We start from the raw sequence: 26,856 nt of genomic DNA, 5'->3' as shown, positions 1-26,856 counted from the left end.
AGGGCCGCTGCGGGCTACACTTGGCCTTGACCCCTGTGGAGCTGAGGGGCCTGGTTTCCTCCACAGCAGTTACCAGAGGCCTGGTGGAGCTGGAGCCAACGGGAGGCCAGGCCTGATCATCTGGGAGGGCCCAAAGACCACCTCCTCCATCAGACTGGGCTGCCACCTTCGGTGGGACAATGGCCCCCCAAAGGAGCTCAGCCTGGCCTGGGGCTTTCTGTGGAAGGCTAGGGGGAGCCTTGAAGAGGAGCTTCATTGCACTCAGCCCATAAACCACTGCCTTTCGAATGTTCTCTCTGCTCGGGTGGAAGTTGGGGTTGCTCAGGGAGGTCACCACGAAATTACAAATGTGACCTTTGTCAGGTACCATCAGCAGCCCGGCCAGGTTTGGCGGTTCGGGCCAGGACCAGGCCCTGGGGAAGGCGGGATCCATCCCTCGCCTCTGGCTCTCTGGCCCCTACCCCATTCTTGTCCCCTCAGTTGTCAGCTTGTTTTGGGGGGTCCCGGCCTCTCTTGGGGGCCCTGGGTGTCTCTCGCCTAAGGCTCCATTCTCCTAGAAACTGTCCCACCTGTGCTCCCTCATAGCCATTAATAAAATGAGCTTGTTTGACCATTTCCTGGAGGGACTATAACGACTACATTCGCTTCCTTCTCCTGCCAGGGCCCCTGAATCATAAAAGAGTTGTGTTTGCGGGTGGGGAGCAGCAGGATTTCAGGCCGTGTAAGAAGCAGGAGGGCAGGGAGACTTGGGGACGGTTGTCTGGGTGGAGAGAAATGGGGACCTGGGTGGTTCTGTGTAAGCCGCAGCAGGCCAGACGACCACAGGGCAGGCAGAGTGGTGCTGGGGAAGGGGTGGTGGCGGAGAGGAGGGGGGCGCACATCAGCCATTTCTCCTCCAGAGCCGACCACCCCAAACCCCATTCCCCAGGCCTCAGGAGCTCCAGGCAGGCCCATATGAAATAATTTCACAGGTGACTATTCTGCACCAGTAGCTCAAAATCCTGGACCAAAGGAGCCTTAAGTTCACGCTGCAGCTCAGTAACACTTGCTGCAGCATCCTGGAAAATGCAGATCCTCTCGCCTGGAGGTCTGGGGCAGGACCTGAAACTCCACATTTCTGACAAGCTTCTAAGGGCCGTGGGTGCTGAGCTCTCGTGGGCTTAGCAGATGGCCCCAAATCAGTGGCTCTGAATTCACCCTAGAGGTTTTGAAAATAACCCACGGGACAGCCTCCCAGTCTTCTGGATTGAAATGGTCCTTGGAGGGAGCCCCCAGCATGGGGTGAGCCCCCAGTGTGGGCATTGTTCATACTCTGCAGGAGCTCTGCTGTGCAGGGGCTTGGGGACCCAGACGCGAAGGTCCTCCAACAGAAGTGCCACATGGGGGGCTTTGCTGGGTTGGGGGGGATGCCTGTGTCACCTGGCCCAACTTTTCCATCCTTTCTGCATGGGGCACGGGTGTCCCTGAGAAGTTAGGCAGGTTGCAGTCTTGAGGGACCAGAACACGGGCTCGCAGCAGGGTCCCTGAGGGCCAGTGACATGTGACACTGTGGCTTGAGCCAGATCAAGCTCAGGACTGGAAGCAAGTGACAAAGAAGGCGCTAAGGGCCATCAAAGCAGTCATCTCTCCTCCCACAGGACATGGAGGTAACCGCAGAGGAACTCAAATACGTCTTAAATGCTGTGCTTCAGAAGAGTAAGTGCTCATCCCCCCACCCATTGGGGACCCCAGGGCTCCTCTGTAGGGGACGCATGACCTGTGACCTCGTGCTGCCTCTCCTCCAGCTCCCCCTGCTCTCCAGGGCTGACTCTAGGAAGACTTGCCAAATAACTTTCATTGCTTATTTCCTGATTACAGAAATGATGCCAGTTACGGCAGAAAATTCTGTAAACGTGCAAAAAAGCCTAAAGACAAAGACGAAAGCCTCCAGTGACTGAACCACCCATAGATAAACCCCGTTAAGATGTGCGTGTGTGTCTCCGCCTATGTGTGTGTGCATCGTGTGTTGTCGTGTGTGTCTCTCAGTGTGTGTACATCTACACACAAGGAATTGTCATCCAATTATACAGTTTTATTTGTTAATGTAACAGCTTTAACATAGAATTCTCATGCTGAAAAATCCACCCACCACGTTTCTTGGTGTGCGGGTTGCAGGTTACATGCCGCAACAGTCAGACCCCCACCTCCCCCAGCCCCCGAAACCACTGATCTACTTCCTGTCTCTATAGACTCACTTATTCTGGACTTTGCATATAAAAAGGATCACTCGCGGCACCTGGGTGGCTCAGTCCTTAAGTGCCTTCCAGCGGCTCAGGTCATGATCCCAGGGTCCTAGGATCGAGTCCCACATCAGGCTCTTTGCTCAGCGGGGAGCCTGCGTCTCTCTCTGCCTTGCCTGCCACTCTGTCTGCCTGTGCTCTCCGTCTCTCTTTCTGACAAATAAAGTCTTTAAAAAAAAAAAAAAAGATTTATCCTCATTGTAGTATTTGCAAAGACTTCTTCCATCCTTTCTATGGCTGGATAGCATTTCCCTGTAGGAATATACCAGGTTTCGTTCCCCCATTCCTCACAGAGGGCCGTGAGGGTTGTTACCACTCTCTGGCTCTCGTGACGAATATTGCTGTGAACGTCGGTGAACGAGTCATTCGTGTGGACGTTTCTCCTGGGCATATATCTCAGACAGCTGCTGCCTTACAGGGTAACTCTGTACTTTCTGTTTTAAGGAACCCGCCAACCATTTTCCAAAGTGGCTCTTACGAATGGCATGCGAGTGTTCAAACTTCTTCAGTAACTTCAGTCCTGCCTTTTAAACTGACTTTTTCTGAGCATTTCCCCCGTCATTACATGCTTCCAAAACGCCGCTCTTAAGCACCGTGTAACAATCCATCCTACACACGTCACCTTTTCTGCTCTGACCCTTCCGTTGGTCATTTATGTCCTTTCTAAATGTTTGCCATTACACACAACCAAACGATAAAGGTCTTAATTTGTAATTCTTTGCTTGGGATTTTTAAAACTGGGATAAATGAATGGAAAGATCTTCCCGTTTTTTATATTGTGCGGTTTTGTCCCCCCCACCCACCCACCCAAAGGCCGTGTCAGGTTCTGCTGTCACCAGCAGCTGGAGAGTGAGTACGTGTCCGCCTCCCCAGCTCCAGATCTGACCCCTTTCTTGCACTCCCAGCAGCCCAGGGAAGTTAATCTTATCACGTGTCCAGTGAATTCTGCTTTCATGTGTGATTTCAGAAAAGGACCTCCAGTTCAAGAAGCTCAGTCTGATGTCCTGTAAAAACATCATCTCTCTAATGGATGTATCCTTCCAAATCCGTGGGCTGTGTTTTCCCATCGTGCAGACCCTTCTAGAATGCGGCACCCTTAGCCAGTGGGATAGTCTCCTCGGAGAATACGCAAAGACTGGCGGCACCTAGAACTGGAACAGAATCAGGAGGCACAGACCGTCCAGTAGGGGGACTGCTTTTGAAGGCACTTGGGGGTCTGGCTGCCACTTTGGGGTCCCCGCTAAGGGGATGATAAGGGAATGTTTTCATTGCGCTTTCTCGAACCTGGTGGTGCGATGCCCATCTCACGCCTCCCCATCTCACCCCTGCCATTTCCCCTCTTCAGAGAAGCATGATTTCCTAATTAAGCTACCTCCCTAGGAGCCCGGACTCTGTGTCACGGGCCCCCCGGGCCAGCCGGGTTGCCCCTCCATCGCTGAAGTCCCACGAGGCACCTTGGGTCCAAACCCTAATCGTCTTCCTTCCTTTCTTCCTTAACGCTCTCGGCACAGACCAGCGGCAACGGGAAGCTAGAGTTCGGGGAGTTCACAGTGTTCTGGGACAAGCTGAAGAAGTGGACAGTAGGTGACCCTGCCGGGCACGACCTCTGGGGATTGAGCCAGACTGGAGCAGGAGGGGTTTTCCGTGGCCAAGGGAGAGGGCCGGAGGGAAGGAAGCGTGATGGAATTCCCAGGTCCCTTCTGCTTCCAGCGCTTCCAGAAGGATCCACGCTTGCCCCTAGAATGAAAGTGAAAGCAAGAGGTCGAGGAGTCTCTCCTCGTGGGCAGGCCATGGTGCCCTCCCTCTGGTTCTCAATGCCTCTGTCCTCCCCGTAGAACCTTTTCCTCCAGTTCGACGCTGACAAGTCAGGCACCATGTCCTCCTACGAGCTGCGCATGGCCCTGAAAGCCGCAGGTAAAGCAGAGCCTGGAAGGTCAGGTGTGGGCTGCCCGTGGCCGGGGACTGTCTATGGACAGCCCCTTGCTTCTCGTGCCCTAGGAGGTGGCCGGTCTTAAACCCGAGGTTGTGCTTCTTGAGGGCACAGCTCTGCGAGTGCCAGAGCCAGGCGTCAGGCTCAGGACCCACTCGCTCATGCCCAGGCCCGTGTTTTGAGTCACTTTGCAATATTGGCAGGAATCTTTAAAATGGATCTACTGAGGGTGAACTTAGCGTGACCCTCCTCTCCGACCTCTGGCCAAGTTTTCTGGCCGAGCTGAGGTCATGTGAGCCTTTGGTGGCAGGCCACACGTGGTGCCCCCAGACCTCTAATTGCTACTTTCAGATGGTGATGGCTGGGAATGATCATGGATGAGGCAGGGCGTGCCGGGTCCCCAGACTGAGGGACAGGTTTCTAGGGGAGAAGGACAGGGCAGAGAGGAGAGGTGTGCCTGAGTCTTTCCGGGACTGATGTGGGGGCAGGAGGACGCCCCCTCTCTCCCCTCCTCCAGCCCCGTGGGGAGCAAATGTCAGCATCTGGGGCATGGCCAGCAACCAACAGTACGGGAAGCTCCAGAAACCTCTCTCGATGTCTGACTGGCCTTCTCCTCTGTCTGGGATCGGGACTGAGGAGCAGGGAAGACCGGGTAGATTTCCAAGCAGTATATTGGACATTCTCTGGAAATGGAGCATGTAGACTGAAGTCTGGGGTGGCGGGGAGGTCCGCGGGGAGTCCCTGGGATGTGGGTTAGATACTGAAGCATTAAATGTTGGATGTAAAGTGACTTTACCTCCCTCAAGCCCTTGTTCAACCAATAAGGACACGAATCCCAGAGAAGTGAAACAGCCGCCCCTGGCTCAGCCCTGGCGTTGCTCACACAAGGAGCCCCTGCCCCAGGGCGTCACTCACTGGGGGCTTCAGCATCCCTTCTAGAAACGTGATTCCTAGAGCCCTCAGCACCTTTGGGTTTAAGTGTCCTCCTGGTGCGTCTGGGTGGCTCAATGGGTTAAGGCCTCTGCCTTCAGCTCAGGTCATGATCTCAGGGTCCTGGGATCAAGCCCCACATCGGGCTCTCTGCTCCATGGGGAGCCTGCTTCCTCCTCTCTCTCTGCCTGCCTCTCTGCCTACTTGTGATCTCTGTCTGTCAAATAAATAAATAAAATCTTTAAAAAAAAATGCTCTCCAGAAATGGAGGCAGGAAGGGTGATGGGAGTGGGGCTCACACACCATCCAGCGTTAAGTTTCCCCCAAGTGAAAAGTTGGCAAGATATAACGGGTAAGTGAATGTCAAAACCAGGAGCATGACCTCAGGAGCCCACGGGCAATCCCCCTGGCAGAGATGCGCAAGGTCACGCTGCATCTAGGCTGAGGACAAGGAGCCCACCTGCTGGCGGGGTGCGCCCCGAAGGTGCCCCTGACGGGGCCCAGGCGGACACGTCTCCTCCCCTCCCCCACAGGCTTCCAGCTGAACCATCACCTCCTGCAGTTGATCGTCCTGAGGTACGCGGACGAGGGCCTCCAGCTCGACTTCGACGACTTCCTCAACTGCCTGGTCCGGCTGGACAACGCGAGCCGTGAGTGGCTGGTGGGGCTGGGCCTCCTGGGACCCGGTGGGCGAGGGGTGGGGGGAGTGTCCCTGGGGTGGTGGGTACAGCCAGCCAGGCAAAAATCCTGGCGACGACCGTTTTTGTCCTGTGATCTCAGTGGTTAGCTGAGGGGTGGGGTGCGGGAGTCTTCTTGGCAGGACCGTCCTTAAGAATCTTCTAGTCTACTGCCTCTGCGGAGGGCCACATCACTTGCCCTTAGAGTCATTCTCCACGTGTACACCCTCTGTGTCCTTGCGGGAGGATGGGGCGGGGGGTGGTGCTCCAGCCCCCCAAAGGTCCCATTAGGGGTCAAACCCATTTCCTCTCTGTCGCCCGCCCTCCACCCTCCCTCTGTGTTTTGTACGCTCTATGTCCTGACCTGGTTTTTCCCAAACAAGACGTGTTACCTCAGGAAGAAAGAGAGAGATTTTGGGTAGGAGGCCCTTAGACTTTGCAGTCTATGGTGACAGTGTCACCAAGCTGAGGCTGAATCCAGGGGCCTAGAACCCAGCACCAGGGTGGCCAGCATGACTGGGGGCGAGGGAGAGAAATGCATCGGTGTCCAGGGCCCTGCACCCCTGAGGATGCCCATGCTTGATTTCACACTTCAGTGTCACCATCACTGAAAATGATTAACAAATGATCATTAAGTGATTAAAAATGATGTAAAATGATTAAAATTATTAAATGATTAAAAGTGATCATTAAAAAGTGATCTCCATCATTTTTTAGCAAGGGGTCCCACATTTCCCATTTGCACTGGGTCCCATGAATTACGGACCCATCCTGCTTGGCATTTTCTAAAGGATGTTTGCTAGGTGGCCTCAGGGCACTTGCTAACCCAAGTCAGGGCCTGGGCTCCCCGTGTCTAGGGTGCCAAAGCTCCCTCTGCTTCTGTGACACTTAGAGCCCATAGGATTACCTGCGGAAGCCTGTCCCCACCCAGCTCTAACCCCCCGGAAAGCTGCACTTAGTGGACAAATAAGGCTTATGTGTGGGCTGATCATGATGGCACGAGGGAGACAAGCCGGTGCTGGAGGGCCTTGCACACCAAGCCAGCAGGATGGCCTTTCTCTAGGTGGTTACCACTACCACTACCACTACCACTAGCTGCTAAGAGGTGCATTTTAGAAAGGCCCCGCGAAAGGCAGATACTTACTAGAATTACAAGGTGGACAAAATGGACCCAAAGAGAATGAAATTTGGTAACTTATCATCTCTCAGCTGTCCCAGTCCTTCCTAAATGCCTTCAGCCCAGTCCTTCCAAGCTGGGGGTTCTCAGCTTGTTCTCACAAAATCGAGGAATATTAGGGAGAATGCACTTTGGGCTTCACACCCACCTTCTCTGGGATCCTCTAGTTAGATCCACCGCCTGGAGAACTTTTTTAAAATACCGAGGCTAAGCCTTCACCCCAGGAGTAGTCAAACGTTTTATTCTCAGAATTTTTAATCTTAAGTACAAGGAATACCAGTCAATCCCCATGGGCCCCACACTAATGTTCCCAAACTTCGCCACACATTACAACCCCCGCACTCCTGGCAGGTTTAGAAAATTTCAATGACCTGGGCTGCACAGGAAGCCAATTCATTAGACTCCAGGGGGTGGAACACAGCATGGCTCCTTGTAACCTGCCTCCCCCAGATGGTTCCAGAGCCTTACACCAGTCTCAACAATGATCATCCTGCTAATCTTTCATACGTACACTTTTTTTTCTAACATACAATTTTTTTTTCAAATTATTTGATAACAGAGCTCAGAAATTCAGTCCTTCCCTCTGTAAATACCTCTAATGGGCAGGCTTGTCTTCAGCACAGCCCTTCTGCCATCTGTACCCCCAACACACTTCTCAGGGAGCCCTCAGTGTCATCTAAGAACTGACGCGAGCTGAACTTCCCAGGTCATCTCTCCATGTTTGCTTGCTTGTCTCGGGATTTACTCACTTCCCCTGGCTGTTGGGTTCTGTCTCTTTTGTTTTATGACAGTTCCCTCCCCCTTTTTGTTCTATTTTTCAAGCTCCTGGGAGACTCTTAGGGGAAGCCAGACTTGGCCGGCTTGGCCACTTTGACCAAATGGGGAGACCGAGGCCCAGAGAGGAAAGTAGCTTTCAGGTTATTCCAGGCGTTAGCTGTGATGTCCAGCTGGGCCAGCTCTCCGACCTCCCCCTGCTCCTCCTATGTGTGCGGGAGCCTACGGTGCTCACCTTCTCATTAGGGACTCGTAGAGACTGAAGGGCTTAGCTTCACATACATGTGCTTTTCCTCCGGGGGGAAGGCCCGTGGATCACAAGGCATCTGTAGCTCCCCCAAAAGTTAGCACAAGCGTGATGTTTGGGGCCCAGGAGCCAGCTGACTAACATGTTGAAGAAGACAGCACATGTTGCTCAATACTAAGGCCACCAGCTCTGCCCTCCCAGGAATTCAAGAGCCCCCATCATGCGACAGAAATCCCCGTGTAGCCGGCCTGAGTCTGGCCTGCCATTCTAGAAGATCCCTGCTTACCACCAGATGGAGCAGCTCCTCCACGGGCTGCCCAGCAGGGCCCCAAGGTCACTAGGAAAGAAGGAAACCTGTCGAAGGAACTGTCCCCACAATGATGCTTTTCTCGTGTCTCTCCCATCAGGGGTGTTCCAGGCTCTCAGTACAACGAACGAGGACAAGGAGTTCATTTGTCTCAACATAAACGAGGTAGGATCCAGCGGGGGCCAGTCAGAGCCCCGCCCTATAAATGTTTCCTGAATGCCTGTGAAGGTCACACTTGACCTTGGCGGGTAGTAACAACAATGAAACTGCTAATATTTTTAGGTACTAGTCAGTTAGCAGACAATGCAATTGTTACAATGGTCCTGTGAGCTAAGAATGAACAGAACCTCCATTTGGCAGAAGTGGAAACTGAGGCATAAAACGATTAATCACCTGGAACAGAGTGAGCAAGCAAACCCTGCGTTGTTCTTCTCTTCCTTCTGCCATCCGGGTTCCTCAGCCTGCCTGCCTTCTAGCTTCCGATTTGCTCACTCCCCTTGCTCATGTTGTCCTGTAGGTCTCGTGATTCTCAAAAACCCTGAGAAAGACACAACTTTTACCAGTTACAGGGCTATCGACAACAAAAATGATGGAGGGAAGAGCACGGATCAGAGTTTCAGAGGCTTGAAAGAGGCATCCTAGGGCTGGACCATCTTCTCTGCCTGCCCAGAGTGTGGTCCGCTGACCAGTGGCGTGGGCATCAGCTAGGCGAGCTGTTAAGAAATGTAGCGTGCCACATAGTGATTACAGTCCACAAGACTGCCACAAACTTCAGAGCTTCCAAGAGACTACATCTTAATTGTTCTAGCCACGAAAACAGAAATGATAATCATGTGACCTGAAAGAAATGTTAGCTAATCGCATTGCAACATATAAATGTATCAAGTCAACACATTATACACATTTACACAGTGTTCTGTCAGTTATATGTCAATAAAGACAATAAAAAATCACACAAACAAGAAATGCAGAATACCAAGCCCCACCCCAAACCTGCTGAGCCAGATTTCGTTTTAGGAGGATCCCCAGCGATTCCTACACAGACTAAAGTCGGAGAACACTGCTTAGATATTCTTCTGCCCAAAGGCAGGGAGGAGACTATGGACCACCTCCCTTCACCAGTTACTGTGATTTCTGTTGCCCATTTCCCCCCTTTCTCTCCCTGTGTCTTCCTGTTCAGCTCTGTCTTCCCTTGGACCCCACAGTAGCAACTCGAGTCTCCGTCACATCTCTGAGCCCTCCTCCCACCCGCACTCTTCAACATCCGCACTGCAGACACTGGCTCATTTCCAAGCCCAGTAGCAATTTTGGATTTGGGTTCCGCTTTATTGACTATCAAGACAAAGCAGTGTGTGTATCAAATGGGATAGAACTTCCCCTCTGTGCTTTGATTTTGTTCAATTCAGCTGCTCTGTGCCTCAGTTTCCCCATTTGCAGAAAAATCGAGGCCTTACTCTTACACCAAAAGTTTGGTTTCTAAAAATATCATATAATTTATTGTGTCGGATCATTTCCAATGTTCTCATGTGTGTATCTCAGATCCCTGGACATACTGTAATTTCCTTAAGGACAGAAACTGGGCATTTTCCTTTTCTAGTATTTTCTCTACACTTCAGTGCACACTATACACTCAATAAATTAACTCCTCTGACAGACAACCATACAGAACACCTGGGGGGTTCCAAAGAAAGGTGTGCATACTCAAGCTGGCCCCTTCTGAAAATAAGAGGGACCTCCAGACCCAGATGTCTCAATGACGTCAACATTTGGCCACGATTAAGCATGAAGAAAGGACCGTTACCACCTATCCAGAGTGCAGGGGCAGAGCAGGCAGGTTTGGTAGTCAACACCCTCTGGCCAAAGGCTTCAAAGGATCAGAAACATGGAGGAAACTTTCCATTGCCTCAGAGTCAAGGTGTCACTTCCAAACCAAGCATCCACAGGCGCGGGGGCTGGGACAGGCTCTCTCTACTCTCCACCCTCCCCTCAACAGACCCAAGTCCTGTGCTGTGTGCTTTCCTGCCCCAGCCCATAGTTGTCCATCTCCAAGACAACAGGAAAAATCTTTGAGCCTTCTCCCTCTCTCTCCCTTCAAGCCTGTCATCCTCAACTCTGACCACACGATAGGATCACCTGGGGAGATTTCAAAACCCCAGTGGCCTGGCTGTGACCCAGACCAATCAAGTCCAAATCTCTGTGGTAGGACCCAAACAGTGGTATTTTTTTAAATTCCCAAGGAGTGCAGCTTGTGGCCAAGTTCAAGAGTCCCTCCCATCCATCCATTAGCAATCGGATCCTTGCCCCTCCTATGGTTGTATTTGCCTAAAGAGCTTATGGGTCTTCCTGCACCCAGCGGCCTTCCCTGACCCCGGCCTTGGCGTACACTGTGTCTAGGAAGGGGGGCACAGAGGAGAGAAGAAACCATCCCACAGAATCGTGTTGTCCCATGACTAGGTTGTGATAAGAAAGCAGGGGGCAGGGTGTCCTCAGGATAGAGAAGGAACCACATGCGACTTCACTAGTTCACTTGTAAAGAGCCCTGGGTGCTAAGCCCGCAGCCTCTTCCTGATGGAGCCCCTCAGCCCTCCCCATGAAGGGACCCCTCGACAAAGAGAAAAGGTGTTTCTTATCGCCCTGCTTTGGGAGCCTCAGGAAGGCCCTCTTCTTTGCCAGAGAGAAAGCACATTTCTCTCTCTCTCTCTCTCTCTCTCTCTCTCTCTCTCGCTCCCTCTCTCTCTCTCACCATCTGCTCTTGACTTGAGCTAACTCAGAAAGATCTCAGGACCTCTGGAAAACTGAAAGCGCTGGGAATTCTTTTTTTAAAAATATTTTGTGTGGAAGAACGAGTCCATATTCGCAGGCACGACGATCATATGGTGGAGCTACTGTGACATAAACAAACCGGGCTGGTAGGGGAACGGAGGGGGAACCAACTCTCACTTCCTCGCTCTGTCTTCTTGTTCCCAGTTCATCAACTTGACAATGAACATCTGAGGCTTCCCTGGCAAGAATGCAGTCTGTCCAGCTGGGTCTTGACTTTTCAACCGTGAACTTCAGAAGCTTTCTTGGTGTAGAGCTCCCCTTCCATTATCCAACCTTCTCCTCCCCTGCCCCACCATCCTGATCTTGGAAGAATGAAATGGACTCAACTGTGATCTCTGATTTTATGTTACTTCTTTGTACAATCACTGCCCTAAGACGGGCTGATGCCACCCCCTGTGCCTTACACTCAGATTCAGGCGTTGTTAGCAACTTCTCCCCCCACTCCTTCCCACCTCTTCCCAGTACTGATTATCCAGAGTGTAAGTCAGTGCACAGAACCCTGGCTTCAGTGGAGTGTCGATCATTATACTCCAACATCCTAGACAGGACAAAGGACAATGTTTTTGTAGATGTGTTGGGGACTGAGATGAGAATAGAAAGGTGTGATGTCATGATTATGCCTTTTCATCCTAGGTGTGTTTCCTTATTGGGGGGATCCCCAGGGAATTCTGGATGCTTACTTGCAAGAATGGAATGTTAACTAAGACAGTCTCTGTCCAATCCAGACATCCTTTGTGTCTAGAGCTTTGGGTCAGAAAAGCCAGGTGCAATGTTCCTTCTTCTCCGTAGTTCAGATCCAGGTCAGATTCAGGATTGCATTCATGTCTACCAGGATGGGGAAGAGCAGAGCGGAGAAGCCTTGTTTTAGCTCCCTGGCACTGAATAGGAAATCCCCCCCAAATTGGGATGATGGGAAATAACATGATATTGCCTTGGTAAATGCTAGGCCCTGTTTTCTTATTTATATACTTGTGGCAGGTGAGGCAGAATGGAGGGGTGTGTGGAGAGAGGAGGGGAGACAATTGTTGGGATGAAGATCAGGTTAGAAGTGAAACTTCATCAGATCCCTGTCCCCTGGCTGAAGATGCTAGGGCAACATGATCTCTTCCCACTTCCCTGCGCTTCCCTGAACTCACCCAGCAATAGCAGCATCATGTAATAACAATGTTTCCTAGTTCCTGTCCTTGATACTTGACATCTTGAGGTCTGGCTGACCCCAGAGGGACTGCCCTTCCCAGAGCTAGTCAATTCCCAGAGACAGTGTGCCTTCCACATACAAGCTAACCAATCCAGAGCCCACACCCCAGTCACCTCCTCCAGGGGACTTTCACACTCCACACCACTACCCACCTGCCCTAATCACTGCAGGGCCAGGTTCCAGACAACTAGGGACACTTCCCTGGCCCAGAGCTGCTGAAACTATTCAAACTAGGCAGCCCTCAGAGTGCTTACCCTGCCTCACCCATCCCTTCCCACGAAAACCTCAATAAAGACTCTTGCCCACATGTTTCCCGTTGCTCCCGCTGCTTCCTGATCAACCCTGCTGCCTCTCTGTGTGGCCTTGCATGACATGCCCTTCCCCCTCCTTTGGGATTGGGGAATATAACAAGTGACCTTTTCAATAGCAATTGTCTTCTGATCTGTTGGTCTCACCAGATAATAATTTGAAGTTGCAAGAAATGAACAGCACTACAAATGGTATCTGTAGGTGAATATAAAAGACAATAAATGTTTTTTTTCTTCTAATCTTGTTAGAAGACATAAGATTATACAAAGCAATAATTATAACACTGTATTCTTAGGTTTGTAATGTATGTAGTGATATATAATAATAATAGCACAAAGGAAAGGGAAGAAATTGAGATACATTGAAACAATATTACTATATTTTACTGAAATTAAGCAAGTATTAATCTGAAGTGGACAGTATAAGTTAATATGCATATTGCAATCTATAAAACAACCTCTAAGAAAATGACAAAAATGCAGTAAAGCAACAGAGGAATCGAAATGGTATACTTAGAGTTGTTTAGCACAAAAGTCGTAAAGGGGGGGAACACATTTTCAAAATGAGACACAGAAAACAAAATGGTAGACCTAAATTCAACCACATCAATAATTACGTTAAATATAAATGGATAAACACTGTAACCAAAAGGCAGTGATTATCAGAATGGATTTAAAAAGCAAGACTCAGTGGCTATTATCTACATGAGACACACTTCACCCAGAAAGACAAAAATAGGCAGAAAATAAAATGATGAAAATGGTATACCATGCCAATGTAGCAATAAGTGAGCCAGAGTGGTTATGTTACTATCAAAAAAGTTAACTTCCAGGGGCACCTGGGTGGCTCAGTGGGTTAAGCCTCTGCCTTTGGCTCAGGTCATAATCCCTGGATCCTGGGATCAAGCCCCGCATCAGGCTCTCTGCTTAGTGGGGAGCCTGCTTCCCCCCCGCCCCCGCCGCCTGCCTCTCTGCCTACTTGTGTTCTCTTTCTCTCTGTCAAATAAATAAATAAAATCTTTTAAATAAAAAAGTTAACTTCCAGATAAAAATATCATTAAAGACGAGAAGGATCATTACAGGATGATAAAGGGTAAATACATTAGGAAGATATAACAATTATAAAATGTAATACTACCTAGTAGTAGAGACTCAAAATTTATGGAGCAAAAATGCATAGAATTGAAAGAAATGGTTTAACAGCTCAGTACCCCACTTCAGTAACTGATAGAGCAGCTAAACAGAAAATCAGCAAGGATGAGATAGGCCAGTGGACCATCATGAGGGGTGGTCACGCCTCCAGCCCTCTTCCCCCCAATAACAGAGATGCCCCACCTCCCCAGTATCTGTCCCCACAGGGCTGCCCTTACCTCACATCAACTCATGAACTGCAGCCCTGTGGTCACATGTAAAGAGCTTCACCCAACCCAGGGAGTGGAAATCTTTCCCCGTGGATCCTTAGACAAAGCCTTCAGGCTCTACGAGGAGGGAGCCATGGGCCGCAGACACCTTTCTCTGAAATGCCCCAGGCTCTTCTCAGCCCTGCACTCTGCACATCAAGCTGTGCCCTGCGGTGCCAGGGCTTGGAAGAGCACCAGAGCAGGGGCCCCTGTTGGCGGGAGCCCTAGGGTCAGTGGTGCCAGATCTGCTCAGCACTCTGGATCGTTCGTGGCAATAAAGCACCATTCTCCAGAGTGCCAAGACCGCCTGCCAAGTACCAGTGTGGGCTGTGTCGGCAGCACAGCTGCGGATCACTGGAGGCTGGGCTTTCTACTGAGGTTCACCTGGGGCATTTTCCCAGCCCCACCGTGCCTTTCTGAAAGGGGGCAAGAGGCTGGGGTCTGAGGGGAGCAGGAGAAAGGTTCTTCCTTGATCCCTGAACAGCACCTCCGGGTGGAAGGACATAGCCCAGGGGTGTAAGGACATAGCCCAGGGGTGTTCTTGAGGAGATTTATCTGTGCATTCCCAGTCAAACTGCGAGGAGGAAAAGTCTCTCTCTTTCCATAGTCAGACAGCCGAACCACCTGGAACAAACGCAGGATCACATGATGCAAATGGCATTGGGTTCAGAGCACAGAGACCTGGATTCTAGCCTGTCATTTACCTCCAGTGAGCTACGGGACTTGAGCCATGTCACTTAACTTCTCTGGGCTGCTTTGCACTGTGCAATTATAGGATTCCCTAATTCTGGGTCTTTGAAGGCGAGTAGAGTGGGGCTCACTCCTGGCCCAGTGGGGCAGATGGGGAGACCGGTGGGAGGTAGAAGAGATTGATACCTAATTCCCTGACAAATCTCAGGGTTCTGAGAAGAAGGAGACCATCCAGAGGAATCTCTCCAGGCCACATCAGCACCTGGCTTCTAGGACATTCTCTGTCCCCCTCCTTCCTTTCAGCATCTCCCCATGCTTCTCCATCTTCTAGACTCACCAGAAGTCAGCGGTCCACATGACTTAGCTCCCTCTCTATTCCCTCATAGTTGAACTTCGAGTTTCTAATAAGACAGTCATCCACCCAGATGGTCTCCCCATGGTCACCTCTCAACCCACTGCGGGAACAGACTTCCACCCCCACCACTGTGTGGCACCACGGGTGGGACGAGGCCAGCTCCTGGGGAAAATGGGGACGTCCTCCCGTGTGAGGTCTCTGAAACACGGGATGCTCCTGGCCATGGCCTTCTCTCTGAACCCACTCCTCTGCTCTGGGCACCGTTGCTCCCCGGCTTCCTCCTGCCTTGCTGCCAGTCCCATTCCCAGGCTCCTCTCCTCTGTTCAGACTTGAATATTGGTGTCTTTGCGACATCAGGGTTTTCATCCCACTCTGCACACATCCGTATTTTGGGTGCTTGTGGATTCTGTCACCATGTCTACACCACTGACCCCCAACCCCAGGTCTTCCTTCTGGCCCCTCCTGAGCTCCTGGACAGCCCAGTGAGGAGGAGAATCATCTCTACATGCATCTCTACCTGGCTCTGGGGGGAGGGGGACTCCGATGAGCACCTCCGTTCTGCAGTTTACAAATACCAGACACTCAGCCAGCACTGTGGTGGGTGCCCTGTGGCCCTTCCCACTTAAGATACAGTCAGGCCTCCTCTTTGTCTCCAGGAAAATGCCCAGAAATGCGTACGGCCCCGCTTGTCACCAAGCATGTTCTCGGGATGCAGCCCGGAGCTGGGGTGGCTGTCCTCCCATCGGAAAGCATGCCCCAAGCCTGGCTGGATCACAGCACTGCCTCCGTGGGTGTCCTCTGTAGATCTGGGACGACTCACTGGTGGGGATGGGGGTCGAGTCATACCCATCTCTGGTGTGTCTCACGTGCACAGAACAGCTTCTGGTCCACATGAAGGTTTGGGCTCTCTGTCCCTAATGCGCGCAGACCACAAGCATGGAGGAAGGGAAATCGGACCCAGAGTATGTGTTCCTCAACCCCTTTGATCCCTTTGTTCCATCACAATAGGCTTCGCTTCTGTGGCTCCGTGAAGGACGCCCACTGAGCGTCTGTTTCCTGGCATGCAACACTGGCTACACTCTGCTCAAAAAGCGTGCAGGGTGTTCTGTTCCGGAGACGGCATTATGCCTTCCAGGAGAAGACAAATTTCAAGCACACAGGACGGTGTTCATTGAAGCAAGGAACACTCTGGTAAGAACCTTTGAGAGGAAACAGATGCAGGTCCCTTTTTGTAAGCAAAAGAATCACAGTGCCGCTCACAGAACACGCCAGCTGTATTCAAGAAGTAGAAGTTTAAAAAAAAGAATCACCACATCTGAGCAGCATTCAGTCGGTTGAAAGTCCCTGGAAAAGTCAGGAAATGTGGGATTGAGATCCAATATCATGTTTATCTCTATTATTGCAGTTGGTGGAAACATATAAAAGTCAGGCTGTTTTTGCAAAGCTGATGTTTCTTTGGCTGGTAATTGGTCACTGTGTCTACAGAAATAGAACTTTCTTTCGCCAAAATCGCAGATATACGTGGCTGTGGGTGGCATCACATCTACTGATTCTATGATCTGTGTCAGCTCGGCGTCAGCGTCGAGACTGATTTCTTTCCCTTGTTATGAGTTGAGCTTTTCTGCTTCCTTGCATGATTGACTTTTTTTTTTTTTTTTTGATTGCCAGCATAATGTTCTGACTTTTACCTTGGTTGCTGGGTGGTTTTATATTCCTGTAAATATTCTTGAGCTTTGTTTAGGAGCACCGCTAAGTTATTTAAAATTAAGTTTGAACCTTCTGAACCTTGCTTTTAAGCTTTATGTAGTGGAACCACAATAGCACTGAACTTAAGCTTTATATTCCACATTATCCACAAAATCAAGAATAAGTGCCCATTTAAAGGTCTGTAACCTTAACTACATTTACAAAATCCCTTTGGCCAGATAGTAGAACATAGTCACCGTTTTCTGGGATTAGGGCATGAACATCTTTGAGGGGCCGTCATTAGGCCTTACACAATTTACCCTCTAATGCCCCTTCCCCCAGATTCATGTCTGTCCCACACACAAAATACCCAGGAGCCCACGAGCCTTCCCCTGCAGCCACACCGTCAAGTTTCCGGTCGCAAAGATCGGAAATGCCGAGCAGGTGCTCCCTCCACCGGGCCTCCCCGAATCCAGAGCAGCAGCTCTTATAGCTGCCAGGAAGACCACATTGCCAAAACCAGAAACAGAAGGGTCTCCCTTCCTTCTGTGGTCTGATCTCTCCCGGGCCTCTTTCCTATCGGCAGGCTGAAAAGGCCCAGAGTCACGGAGGTAGCCTGGCAGTCCCGCGGTCTGTGAAGATGAGTGTGGGGCTAGGTGGGTCTGGCTGCACTGCCCGCTCCTCTTCTGTCACATGACAGCCATGGGAGCAATGCACAAAGAGCCGTCGCCGAAGAGGGAACGAAAGCCAGTTGTGGTCATCCGTGGGCAAACCCGCCCTGAGCGTGGCTACGATCTGGAGGGCAGCAGGTGAGGCCTGAGGGTCGTGTGGGATCTGAAGAGAGTGCCGTTAGGCTGGCTTAGTGAGAGTTCGAGAAACTGCAGACGGGCTTCAGCAGCAAGGAAACTGGATGGCCTGCTGCTTCCGGGGTCGAGAAGCATCGCTGGGTGATACTCACAGGGACAGCAAGTGGACAGGAAGCAGGCAGGAAGCGGGGAGTCCCCTCTTCCTCCACACACCTCGCGGGCTCCCTGTAGGTCCCCTAGGGGCAGGATCCAACGGGGAGCCACTGGCAAAGCCGAAATGGGTTTTGCAGAGAACCAGCCTCAGCATCACAGAGCCAGGTCTGAAAGAGTGAGTGTGCTGCCGAAAGATGAGAGCCTCGTCACCGGCACGCCTTGCACGTGGGTCATCTTGAAAGGGCAGAGATGCCCACGACGTGCAGTGACGTCTCAGTGCAGTGACGCTTCAGACACTGGCTTGTGGATGTCAGTCCCTGCGCGATCCTGTTGGTCACTCTTCCCGGGAAGGGAGAGGCCGGAACGCAGGGAAGAGCAGCATAGCCCTCTCCAATGTGCCTCCACGTGGGGGAGAGAGCGTGGAAGTCCTCTGCCACTGAGGCAGGGCTGCCACAGGAAAGGAGGAGCCAAGCCCTCCTCCCACTCCTCCCCCCCCACCTCCCCTGCAGTACTTGGGCTCAGGCATGGTGACAGTTACTGAGCACTGCGGTTCTGTGACAGAAGGACCTTTCCCACCCCGAGTAAAGATGCAACTTGTGCCACGAGTGTGGGCTGTCTGGAGGTAACGTGTCTAAAGGTGTCTTTGGTGAAAAATACAAAAATTGAATTTTAATTCCCCATCAGATATGGATATATGCACACAATTGCTCATTCTGATGATGAAATTCTTCCTGAATTTCCTATAATACAACTATTATAAGAAAGACCAGATGTCATGCAAATTTTATGGCCTACCCTGCACAGAATAAATCTTTCTCAAGAATGTATAAGTCAGATGAGGGCGCCTGGGTGGCTCAATCAGTTAAGCGTCTGCCTTCAGCTCAAGTCATGATCGCAGAGTCCCAGGATCGAGTCCCACACTGGGCTCCCAGCTCTGTGGGGAGCCCACCTCTCCCTCTGACCTTCTCTCTTCTCATGCTCTCTCTCTCAAATAAATAAATTGGGGAAAAATCTTAAAAAAAAAAAAAGAACATGTAACTCAGATGAATAGTCAATCACCTCAGGACTCAGACATTTTTTCTAAGTCTGAGTCGTTTTCTCTGAATTAATTCTTGCCTTTTTTCCACAAACATCAGAAAGTACCTATAGAATTATATACAACACCAAGAGAGAATCCTGATGTAAACTACAGACTTTAGTTCATAATTACGTATCAATATTGATTCACTGATTATAACAAATGTACCACAATAATGTCAGATGTTAATAGTAGAGAAGGTCAGGAGGCAGACAGGATATATGGGAACTCTCTGTACTTTCTGCTCTATGTTTCTGTAAACCTAAAATTGCTCCAAAAATAAACTCTATGAGGGCATCTGGGTGGCTCTGTCAGCTGGGCATCTGCCTTTGGCTGGGGTCGTGGTCCCAGGGTCCTGGGATTGAGTTCTGCGTCAGGCTCCCTTGTCAGTGGGAAGCCTGCTTCTCCCTCTCCTTCTGCCTCCTACGCCCCCAGCTTGTGCTCTTCCTCTCAAACAAATAAATAAAGTATTTTTTTAAATAAATAAAGTCTATCAAAACACTCAAACTGTGGGGCACCTGAGTGGCTCAGTCAGTTAAGCATCCAACTCTTGATTTCAGCTCAGGTCACTATCTCAGGGTCAAGGGATCTAGCCCAGTATCAGGCTCCTCATTCAGCGGGGAGTCTGCTAAAGAGTCTCTCTCTCCTTCTGCCCCTCCCCGCCGCTCTCGCGTGTTCTCAAATAAATAAATAAATAACATCTTTTAAAAAATTTAAAATACTCAGACTATAAAAGGACACTTTAATCAGGGTCAATTCTGAAGAATACTTAAGTGGGGCTGGTGGGGTGGGGATTTTGAAAACCATCTTTCTTGGGAAGATTTAGGGCCAATTTCTAAGAAAAGGAGTCAAGAGAATTTAATTGTTTAATCATTTTTCTCTCCTATTTATAAAAGCCTACATGCAACTTTTTTTCCTACTGGGTTTAAAGTTGAAATCCATTTCCTGAAAAATTGCCACCGCTGTTTCCCGGAGTCCTTGATGTCTTACCATGATGTTGTGATCAGGATTCTCGAGGAAGCTCTCACCTCCCTTGGTTCACGAAGGTGCGGGAGCCTCTTGCTGAATTATTTCTGACCGGGGGGCCATCTCCTCTCACACACGTTTTGCTTAAACAAAGCCGTAGCTGTCAGCTGTGTGCACTTGACAAGAACGGCACTATGTTTGTGAACCTTTGGTAATCAAGACCAAGACTGGGTAGAGCTTTCTTCCAGACACACTGAGGTTGAATTTTTGGACTCCTGAGATTTGCCAGAATTCTTCCCCAAATCCAGGGCACCAAAGACCTCTCAGGATGCTTAGGCATCCGTCTCTGATCATGGACTTCGGTTCTGAAAGCTCTGGCAAGCATCGCTTTTGAAATGTAAATAGCAAAGCTGTAGAGTCAAACTTTCCTTTTTTGACAAAGATCTATCCTTGACCAAATGCAATCAGCTTCTTCAGAATCTTCTTCCCAACCAGGCCTGGACTTTCGGACTTCTGCATCCAATTTGAGCGAGAATTCGGCTTGGCCAGCTTCTCCAACATTCCCCTTCCCCACCCCGATATCTGATGGGGCTCCTCCACCGCCTGGTGATATGTGACCACCTGTCCAGCCCTCAACAAGAACCCTGTTAGGTCATGTTAGCCAGAATCCTTCCCTACCTGATGATTCCTCTTTGTTTTCCAACCACTGGCCTCCCTCCCTGCCCTGCTCCTTGCCTGTAAGCTCCTATTCTTCTCTGTCCTGGTCAGAGTTGGGCCCCATTGCTCTCCTCACTGCAAACCCCACTACAGCGGTGCCTACACCTATCACGCTGGGCCTGCAGGAAGTCTGCCCTACCACCTTTGCCAAGTGCCACCAATCACTTTCTGTGGACATCTTGGCCCCTCCCACACATGTCAAGCCCCTCCTGGAGTGTTCGTGCCCAACCATCTGGTGCCAGCCCTACCTCTCAGTCCCTGTTCCTAAGTCAACAACATTTATTTTCCAGACTACAACTTTTCCTCGAACCAGCCAAAGGATAGGCACACATTACCCAGTGTATTTTTATCACTGCAGTGCTGAAAGAAATATATAGAGATTTATTGAGGTCCCTATATGAATTGGAATAGTGCATATAAATCCCCAGGTCTGAGATCACTTAGAAGGAAGCTGCAGGACATTATGTGCCTATTAAATAATGGAAAACGAAATGTGCACCGTAAAAATAAGCCTTTCAGCAAGATAAATGAGATCATTTTCTTGGAAAGAACTCGCCCAGGAGTGGAAAATCTCCCACCCGCCTTCACACATGCGAGGATGTCAAAAGGCCAGAGGCCAAGGCTTCCTGTGTGCATTCACCAAGGCTGTGGGGTGGGTACTGCTTTTCTTGAGAAGGAAGAAAGAGAAGCATAGAGAATTCTGTCCCCCTTACATGTTAAGTCTCTGAGCACTGCTCACAGTCTTGCTGGCAAGATAGCCCAGAAAAATAAAACAAACAAACAAACTCACTTCCTCAATCCATAAATCCAGAAGTTGTCATGTTGTTTTTGGAAGAGGGTTAGAAAGTGTACCCAGGGGACGCCTGGGTGGCTCAGTTGGTTAAGCAGCTGCCTTCGGCTCAGGTCATGATCCCAGCGTCCTGGGATCGAGTCCCACATCGGGCTCCTTGCTCCGTGGAGAGCCTGCTTCTCCCTCTGACTCTGCCTTCCACTCTGTCTGCCTGTGCTCGCTCTCACTCGCTCTCTCTCTCTGACAAATAAATAAATAAAATCTTTAAAAAAAAAAAAAAAAAAAGAAAGAAAGAAAGAAAGTGTACCCAGGAACGATTACTTGTTAGTGTTCCCACAACTTTATAGAGTAGAAGTGACCCTCCCATGTGACGCTCAGTGGGGGAGGGGAAACGGGCGCAGTCATCACAGCAAGGAGGAAGCCAAGACGGCTCACGGGAGACAAGTGGGCACAGGAAGGGCAGGGAAATGGTGCAGCCAACAGAGAGGGGTACGTGGGGATGGACGGCCTGTTTCCATCTGAGACGTGGGCTCGTTACGGAGTATCAGTATGAAACCTTTCTGACAGGAAATGGGGATGAAGAAGAGGATCCTTAGTGGGATTGTTGGGCCAGTCATTTGGATTTGGATGGTACCAATTCAGGTCAGCTATAGAAAAGTCAAGCTTTCACAAGAAAATGAGCATAAAAAGAGAACATCTCAGGGCCTAGAACCCTAAAGGAACCTAATGTTAAGACACAGAAGGAAGGAGAAACTGAAAAAGAGAGACAGAGAGATGGAGAAGGAGATGAGGAGAGAGAAATGAGAAGCACCCTGTGGCCCAGGGTTTGGCGAAGGAGAGACAGATCTGAATTGAATCCTCTTCTGTTTAAATCTCAAGTCTGCTTTTCCCACCGCTACTTCCAGAACAAAAACGCAAGCTCTCAACTCAGCCCATCCCTCTTCTTGGGATCCAGAATCTTCTAGAAGTACAGAAAACTTCTGGGTCTTCAGCAAAAGAGTCTGGCTGAATGAATGTCCCCGTGAACTGCTTGAACCGGCAGTTCAAGCTCTGAGGAAAGCAGGCTCAGCATTGTTCCACGTCAAGAGTCACAGAACCAGAAGCTGGTAAGCTGGGATTCAAGATGGTTCTCTCTGAGGCCAAAGGCCAGGCTCTGTCCACAGTTCTAGGCTGACAGAAGGAGAACCTTTTGAAGAGGAGGCAACCACTCATTACTAACAAGTGTGAGAGGCGTCAAGATGCTGTTGTTTGAGGTAAAAAGGCACCCAGTGGCTTTTAAAAGCCAAGTTATGGGGCGCCTGGGTGGCTCAGTGGGTTAAGGCCTCTGTCTTTGGCTCAGGTCATGATCCCAGGGTTCTGGGATCAAGCCCTGCATCAGGCTCTCTGCTCACCGGGGAGCCTGCTTCCTCCTCTCTCTCTGCCTGCCTCTCTGCCTACTTGTGATCTCTGTCTATGAAATAAATAAAATTTTTTAAAAAATCTTTAAAAAAAAAAAAGTCCAGTCACTCGTGGGCAAGAGGGTGTGGAGGAAAGGTAGTCCCAGACACATACTCAAGCGATTTAACCATGAGGACGACGAGATGTTAGTCAGCGGGGAGCTCAGAGGGACATCGGGGGCAAGGGAACGTGTTTGAGCACAGATGAGAGGGCACATCTGTTTAAAAGCAGAGTATAAGGAGCTCTTTGAGACCAAGACTGAGATGGGAGAACAAATTCAGTCCAGTCAGCCACCTGTGAGGACCTCTGGGGGCCAGCCGTGGCGACATGATGGGGTAAGAGCCCCCGGAGGAGCTGGAGCCGGAGGGTGAGGGAGGAAGGCAGAAGTGTGGACAGACCACTGAGATACAGAGAGAAGAATGCGTTCCCGCCACGTGCAAAACTGCAGGACGTGCTGTCTGGGGAGGGCTGGTGGCCTCACGGCCCTACCTTTCCCCCTCCTCACCCTGTCACCTGGAGTGCCTCCCCGTAGACTCCGGGACCAGTCAGCGGACCTGCTCTGTGTTGGCCAACGGGACATGACCAGAGGGTTCAGAAGGCTCACACCTTGGGCTTATTCTCAGCTCCCACCAAAAGAATGTTCCCGGCTAGCCTGGGGTAGAGAAGAGACACGTGGCTGGGTCACCCTGATGTCCCAATGCCACCCAAAAAGTGAGAAGGTCCAAGATAAGATCTGACTGCTGAGACCCCCCCCAAACCTTAACCCACCAAACTATCAGCTAAATGAATGCCATTGTTCTAAGTCCCCAAACTGTGATCGTTTCTGTGGTGTTTCGTGGTCGCAGATAACTAATATGCATTTGAATATAGAAAAAAAGGGGGCATTGTTTTGGTTTACTTTGGGGTGGCAAGAATGATTTAAGAAAAAAAAAAAAAAAGAGTAAGAAAGGGGAAAAGACATAAAGCCACGCAGGTAAGATCATAAGGAGACCAAAGTGCCCAGAGCGGCAGATGGGGCAGCGGTCCAGGGGGACAGAGCTCAGGCCCGGGGCGGGGATACTTGCCTGCCCTGGAGGGGCCCAAAGCCCCTCTCCAGGAGCTTGGATTCAGTCGTGTGGAGACGGAGAGAAGCCTGTCCTCCTGGGTGGGAGAGACAAGCTCGGAGGCTGTGTGGCAGACGAGCTTTGAACAGACGGCATCGTCTCCGAAGCTGCCAGAAGAAAAGCAGCTCCACTCACACAGCCACGAGGGACCCTCCCCACTGCCCGCTGTTCGACCCTCACAGGAGGCTCAGAGAGGAGGACGGCATGTCGTGAAGGAGTTGGCCGACTTGGCCACCCCAACACCGCAGGTGGCCGTGAGAGCCGGGGAGGAGAGCCGAGGCCAGGGAGCGGCGTCCCCTTCCAGAAACGCCAGAGGAAGGTCCTGGGGACGGACGGACGCAGGGGGACAAGGGACTGAGGAAGGGACTCTGTGAGAGCCAGCTGCGACAGGAAGGGAGGCGAGGCTTCCCTGAGAGGAGAAGACAGGGAGGGGCAAGGGCCCACTCTGCCCAGCAGCCCAGAGGCAGGAGCAAGGAGACGGTGGGGAAGACGTGGGGCCCCGGGCTTCATCCGGACATCCCACAGCCAAGAAATGGAAAGTGGGGGAAATACATATAAGGGGGGGGGGTGGGAAGAAGCCAGGAAATCCAGAAGAGAGCTGAGGACCCAGAAATTGGAAGAAGACAAAACGAGAAGGTGCCCCGCAGAGCTGAGCATGTGTGAGGGAGGGGGGAGAAGCCCCGGTAGAAGGTGGGGAGGCCAGAGGGGGGTCGTCCGCACCATGGAGCAGGTAGAAGGCGCTGTCCGCCCTCAGCTCTGTCCAGGTCACAAGAAACACAGTCCTGGCAAGATGTAAGGCCCCGGACAAAGCTCAGGGACGATGGCTCCCCTGGGTCAGGTGACCCCAGGCCTCAGGACACTAGTGATTTGTCTCTTCAAGATCTTTACAAGATCTTTTGCAACGAGGGAGACAAGAAAACCCACCCAAGATCTAATGATGTCCGTGTGGGGCACAATCCGTCCGGCGTCTTCCCCCTCAATGAGGCCTGGCTCCTCCTCGTCCCCCTGCGATGCGGGCAGTCCTGGGCCGGGCTGCCAGAGAGGCCGGTGTCCATGATGCGGGGGCAGTTTACGGCGCAGTGCCCGGGAGCTGGGGCTTCGCTGGAAAGGCCCTTCTGGCTCATCTTGTCCAGGGAAAATATTGCCTCCGTCCTCCTGGAGAGCTGGGTTCCGCCCGGCTGGTGAGGCTGCCCAGCATCTGTCTGGGAATTAGCCGTGAGGCCTTTGGGGGGAAAAATAAAATTCCCCACCTCTCCTGCCAAAAAGAGACTCAAACTGGCAGGCCTGTTCTAAATGCGAGCCGAGCGTTGTCTGGGGGAAAACAAAAACTCTACCAGCAGTGAGCTGCCCAGGAGCGTGAATCCGGGAACAGCAGGTCGAGGGGAGGCCTGGCTCAGCGGTCTTGTGGCCCGCGGGCTGGTCTGGCCTGGATTTCCAGAAACAGCCTGTGGTGACGCCTGCAAGTGGGACCTTTTCTCCCCAAAAGACTAGAAAACTCAGCTGAGGTCATTTGCCTTTGGAGGTTCAGGTGTTTCTCTTTTTGGCCTCCACATCCTGGTTACTGACCTGGAACTCAGGCCTGGCCGAGGGTCCTACCCCCAAAAGGCTGGAGATGTGGGACGAGAGTGCACCCAGTCAATGTGACATCGCAGAGACTGGCTGTCCCCTTCCTCCAGTTGGTGAGGCTGAAGCCCGCAGGCCCCAAGCTATCCCTGTTTATGAATTTCTGCCCTGTCCTAAAGACAGCAGGGAAAAATAAGGTTTTGCAGAGAAAACTGACAAACCTATTTCTGTGCGTCTAGAAGCTAGGGTGGTTGAGGGGACTGTGAGCTACGATGGGCAGCATTTCCTTCTCTAGCAACGGGCCCTGGGGCTCGGGGGGCCGCCACCCCCTTGATGTGGTGCATGAACGGCTCCAGATCACAGCCAGCAAACAGGACAGTGGAGACGAGAGCAAGGCCCTGCTGCCGCCCAAGGAGACGCCCAGAGCCTGTGGCCAGGGAACAAAAGGAAATGGCTCTAGCAGAAGCATCTGTGTCCAATTACTCCAGAAGAGCAAAGAACTCTGGAGAGTGCATTTTATTCCACAACGCGAGGAAGAAATACAAGTATAATCCAACAGACCCTCCCATCCAGCTTCTTCTCAGAGTCAAATCTATCACATGGGTCCCCAAGACTCACAACCCCAGAACCCCTCAGACTCACACCCCCCAGGGCCCCTTGACAGTCATAGTCCCTGGGGCCCGATTCGGACAATACCTCCATCAAGGTTAAAAACCTGTGGACAGGACCAAGCGTCTGAAACTCAGAAATCTAGAATGTATGTGATGGAAAGAACCTCAATGGTCACACTGTACAGTGGTTCTTATTGGAGAATCTGAAAAGAATAACATGGGCCCTCAAATAAGGCATATCCTTCTAGAGTTCATGGGGTCTCCGAAGCCTCATCATGGACTGCGCTGAAGCCTTCGGTCCTGTTTTCCTTGAGTGGTGGACACAGCTTGACGTATGGCTGATTACCTGCAGGACGGGACGCAGCAACCTACCCCAGAGCCTTCTTCCCTCTTCCCCCTGCATCCATCTGCCTAATGGATTTCAGAGCCTCTGGAGGTCCAGTGGCCCCTCCTTGGAGGACTCGAGCTTCGCTGACCCCATCCTCACCTTGGCCTTATTCCCAGCTGTCTTGAGAATTCCTGTGGGGCCCTGCCCTCCCCCCACCTTTACAGCTTTCAGGAATGGTTGAGGTCCCGAGCCGCTAGATAGGCAGCTTGGGATCAGCTGGGGGCTCGGACATCAGTAGGCTCTCTGGGAAGAAGGAGCTGGGCTCGGCATGCAGCTGGTCTCCCCTGTCTGGAAATGCAGGCCCACAGAGCTCCCCCACCTTGTCCCAAGGCCCCCTGCATGGACCACAGCCGGGTCTGGGAGGCAGAGGGTGCAAGGTGAGTGATTCCACGAACGATCGCTGTTTCGAGCTGGCCATAAGGGACCCAGGAAAGTCACAAGCAAACAGTAAACCACCTCCATC

At 51.2% G+C, this 26,856-nt stretch overlaps 1 protein-coding gene across 3 annotated transcripts in view; it reads left to right on the top strand.

Moving 5' to 3' along the window:
- Nucleotides 1–11,315, top strand: part of CAPN9 (calpain 9) — a 38,098-nt gene extending 26,783 nt beyond the window's left edge. For all 3 annotated transcript variants that reach the window (XM_059395797.1, XM_059395796.1, XM_059395795.1), the window contains 7 exons: nucleotides 1,638–1,695; nucleotides 3,247–3,311; nucleotides 3,791–3,859; nucleotides 4,115–4,193; nucleotides 5,673–5,789; nucleotides 8,422–8,486; nucleotides 11,289–11,315. In XM_059395797.1, the coding sequence (XP_059251780.1) occupies nucleotides 1,638–1,695; nucleotides 3,247–3,311; nucleotides 3,791–3,859; nucleotides 4,115–4,193; nucleotides 5,673–5,789; nucleotides 8,422–8,486; nucleotides 11,289–11,315 (480 nt within the window). The remainder of the gene's footprint in view (nucleotides 1–1,637; nucleotides 1,696–3,246; nucleotides 3,312–3,790; nucleotides 3,860–4,114; nucleotides 4,194–5,672; nucleotides 5,790–8,421; nucleotides 8,487–11,288) is intronic.
- Nucleotides 11,316–26,856: the final 15,541 nt, after the last annotated feature.

The sequence above is a fragment of the Mustela nigripes genome, chromosome 4, assembly GCF_022355385.1.
Source record: "Mustela nigripes isolate SB6536 chromosome 4, MUSNIG.SB6536, whole genome shotgun sequence".
Taxonomy (NCBI): Eukaryota; Metazoa; Chordata; class Mammalia; order Carnivora; family Mustelidae; genus Mustela; species Mustela nigripes.
This window is presented reverse-complemented; position numbering and strand designations above follow the sequence as displayed.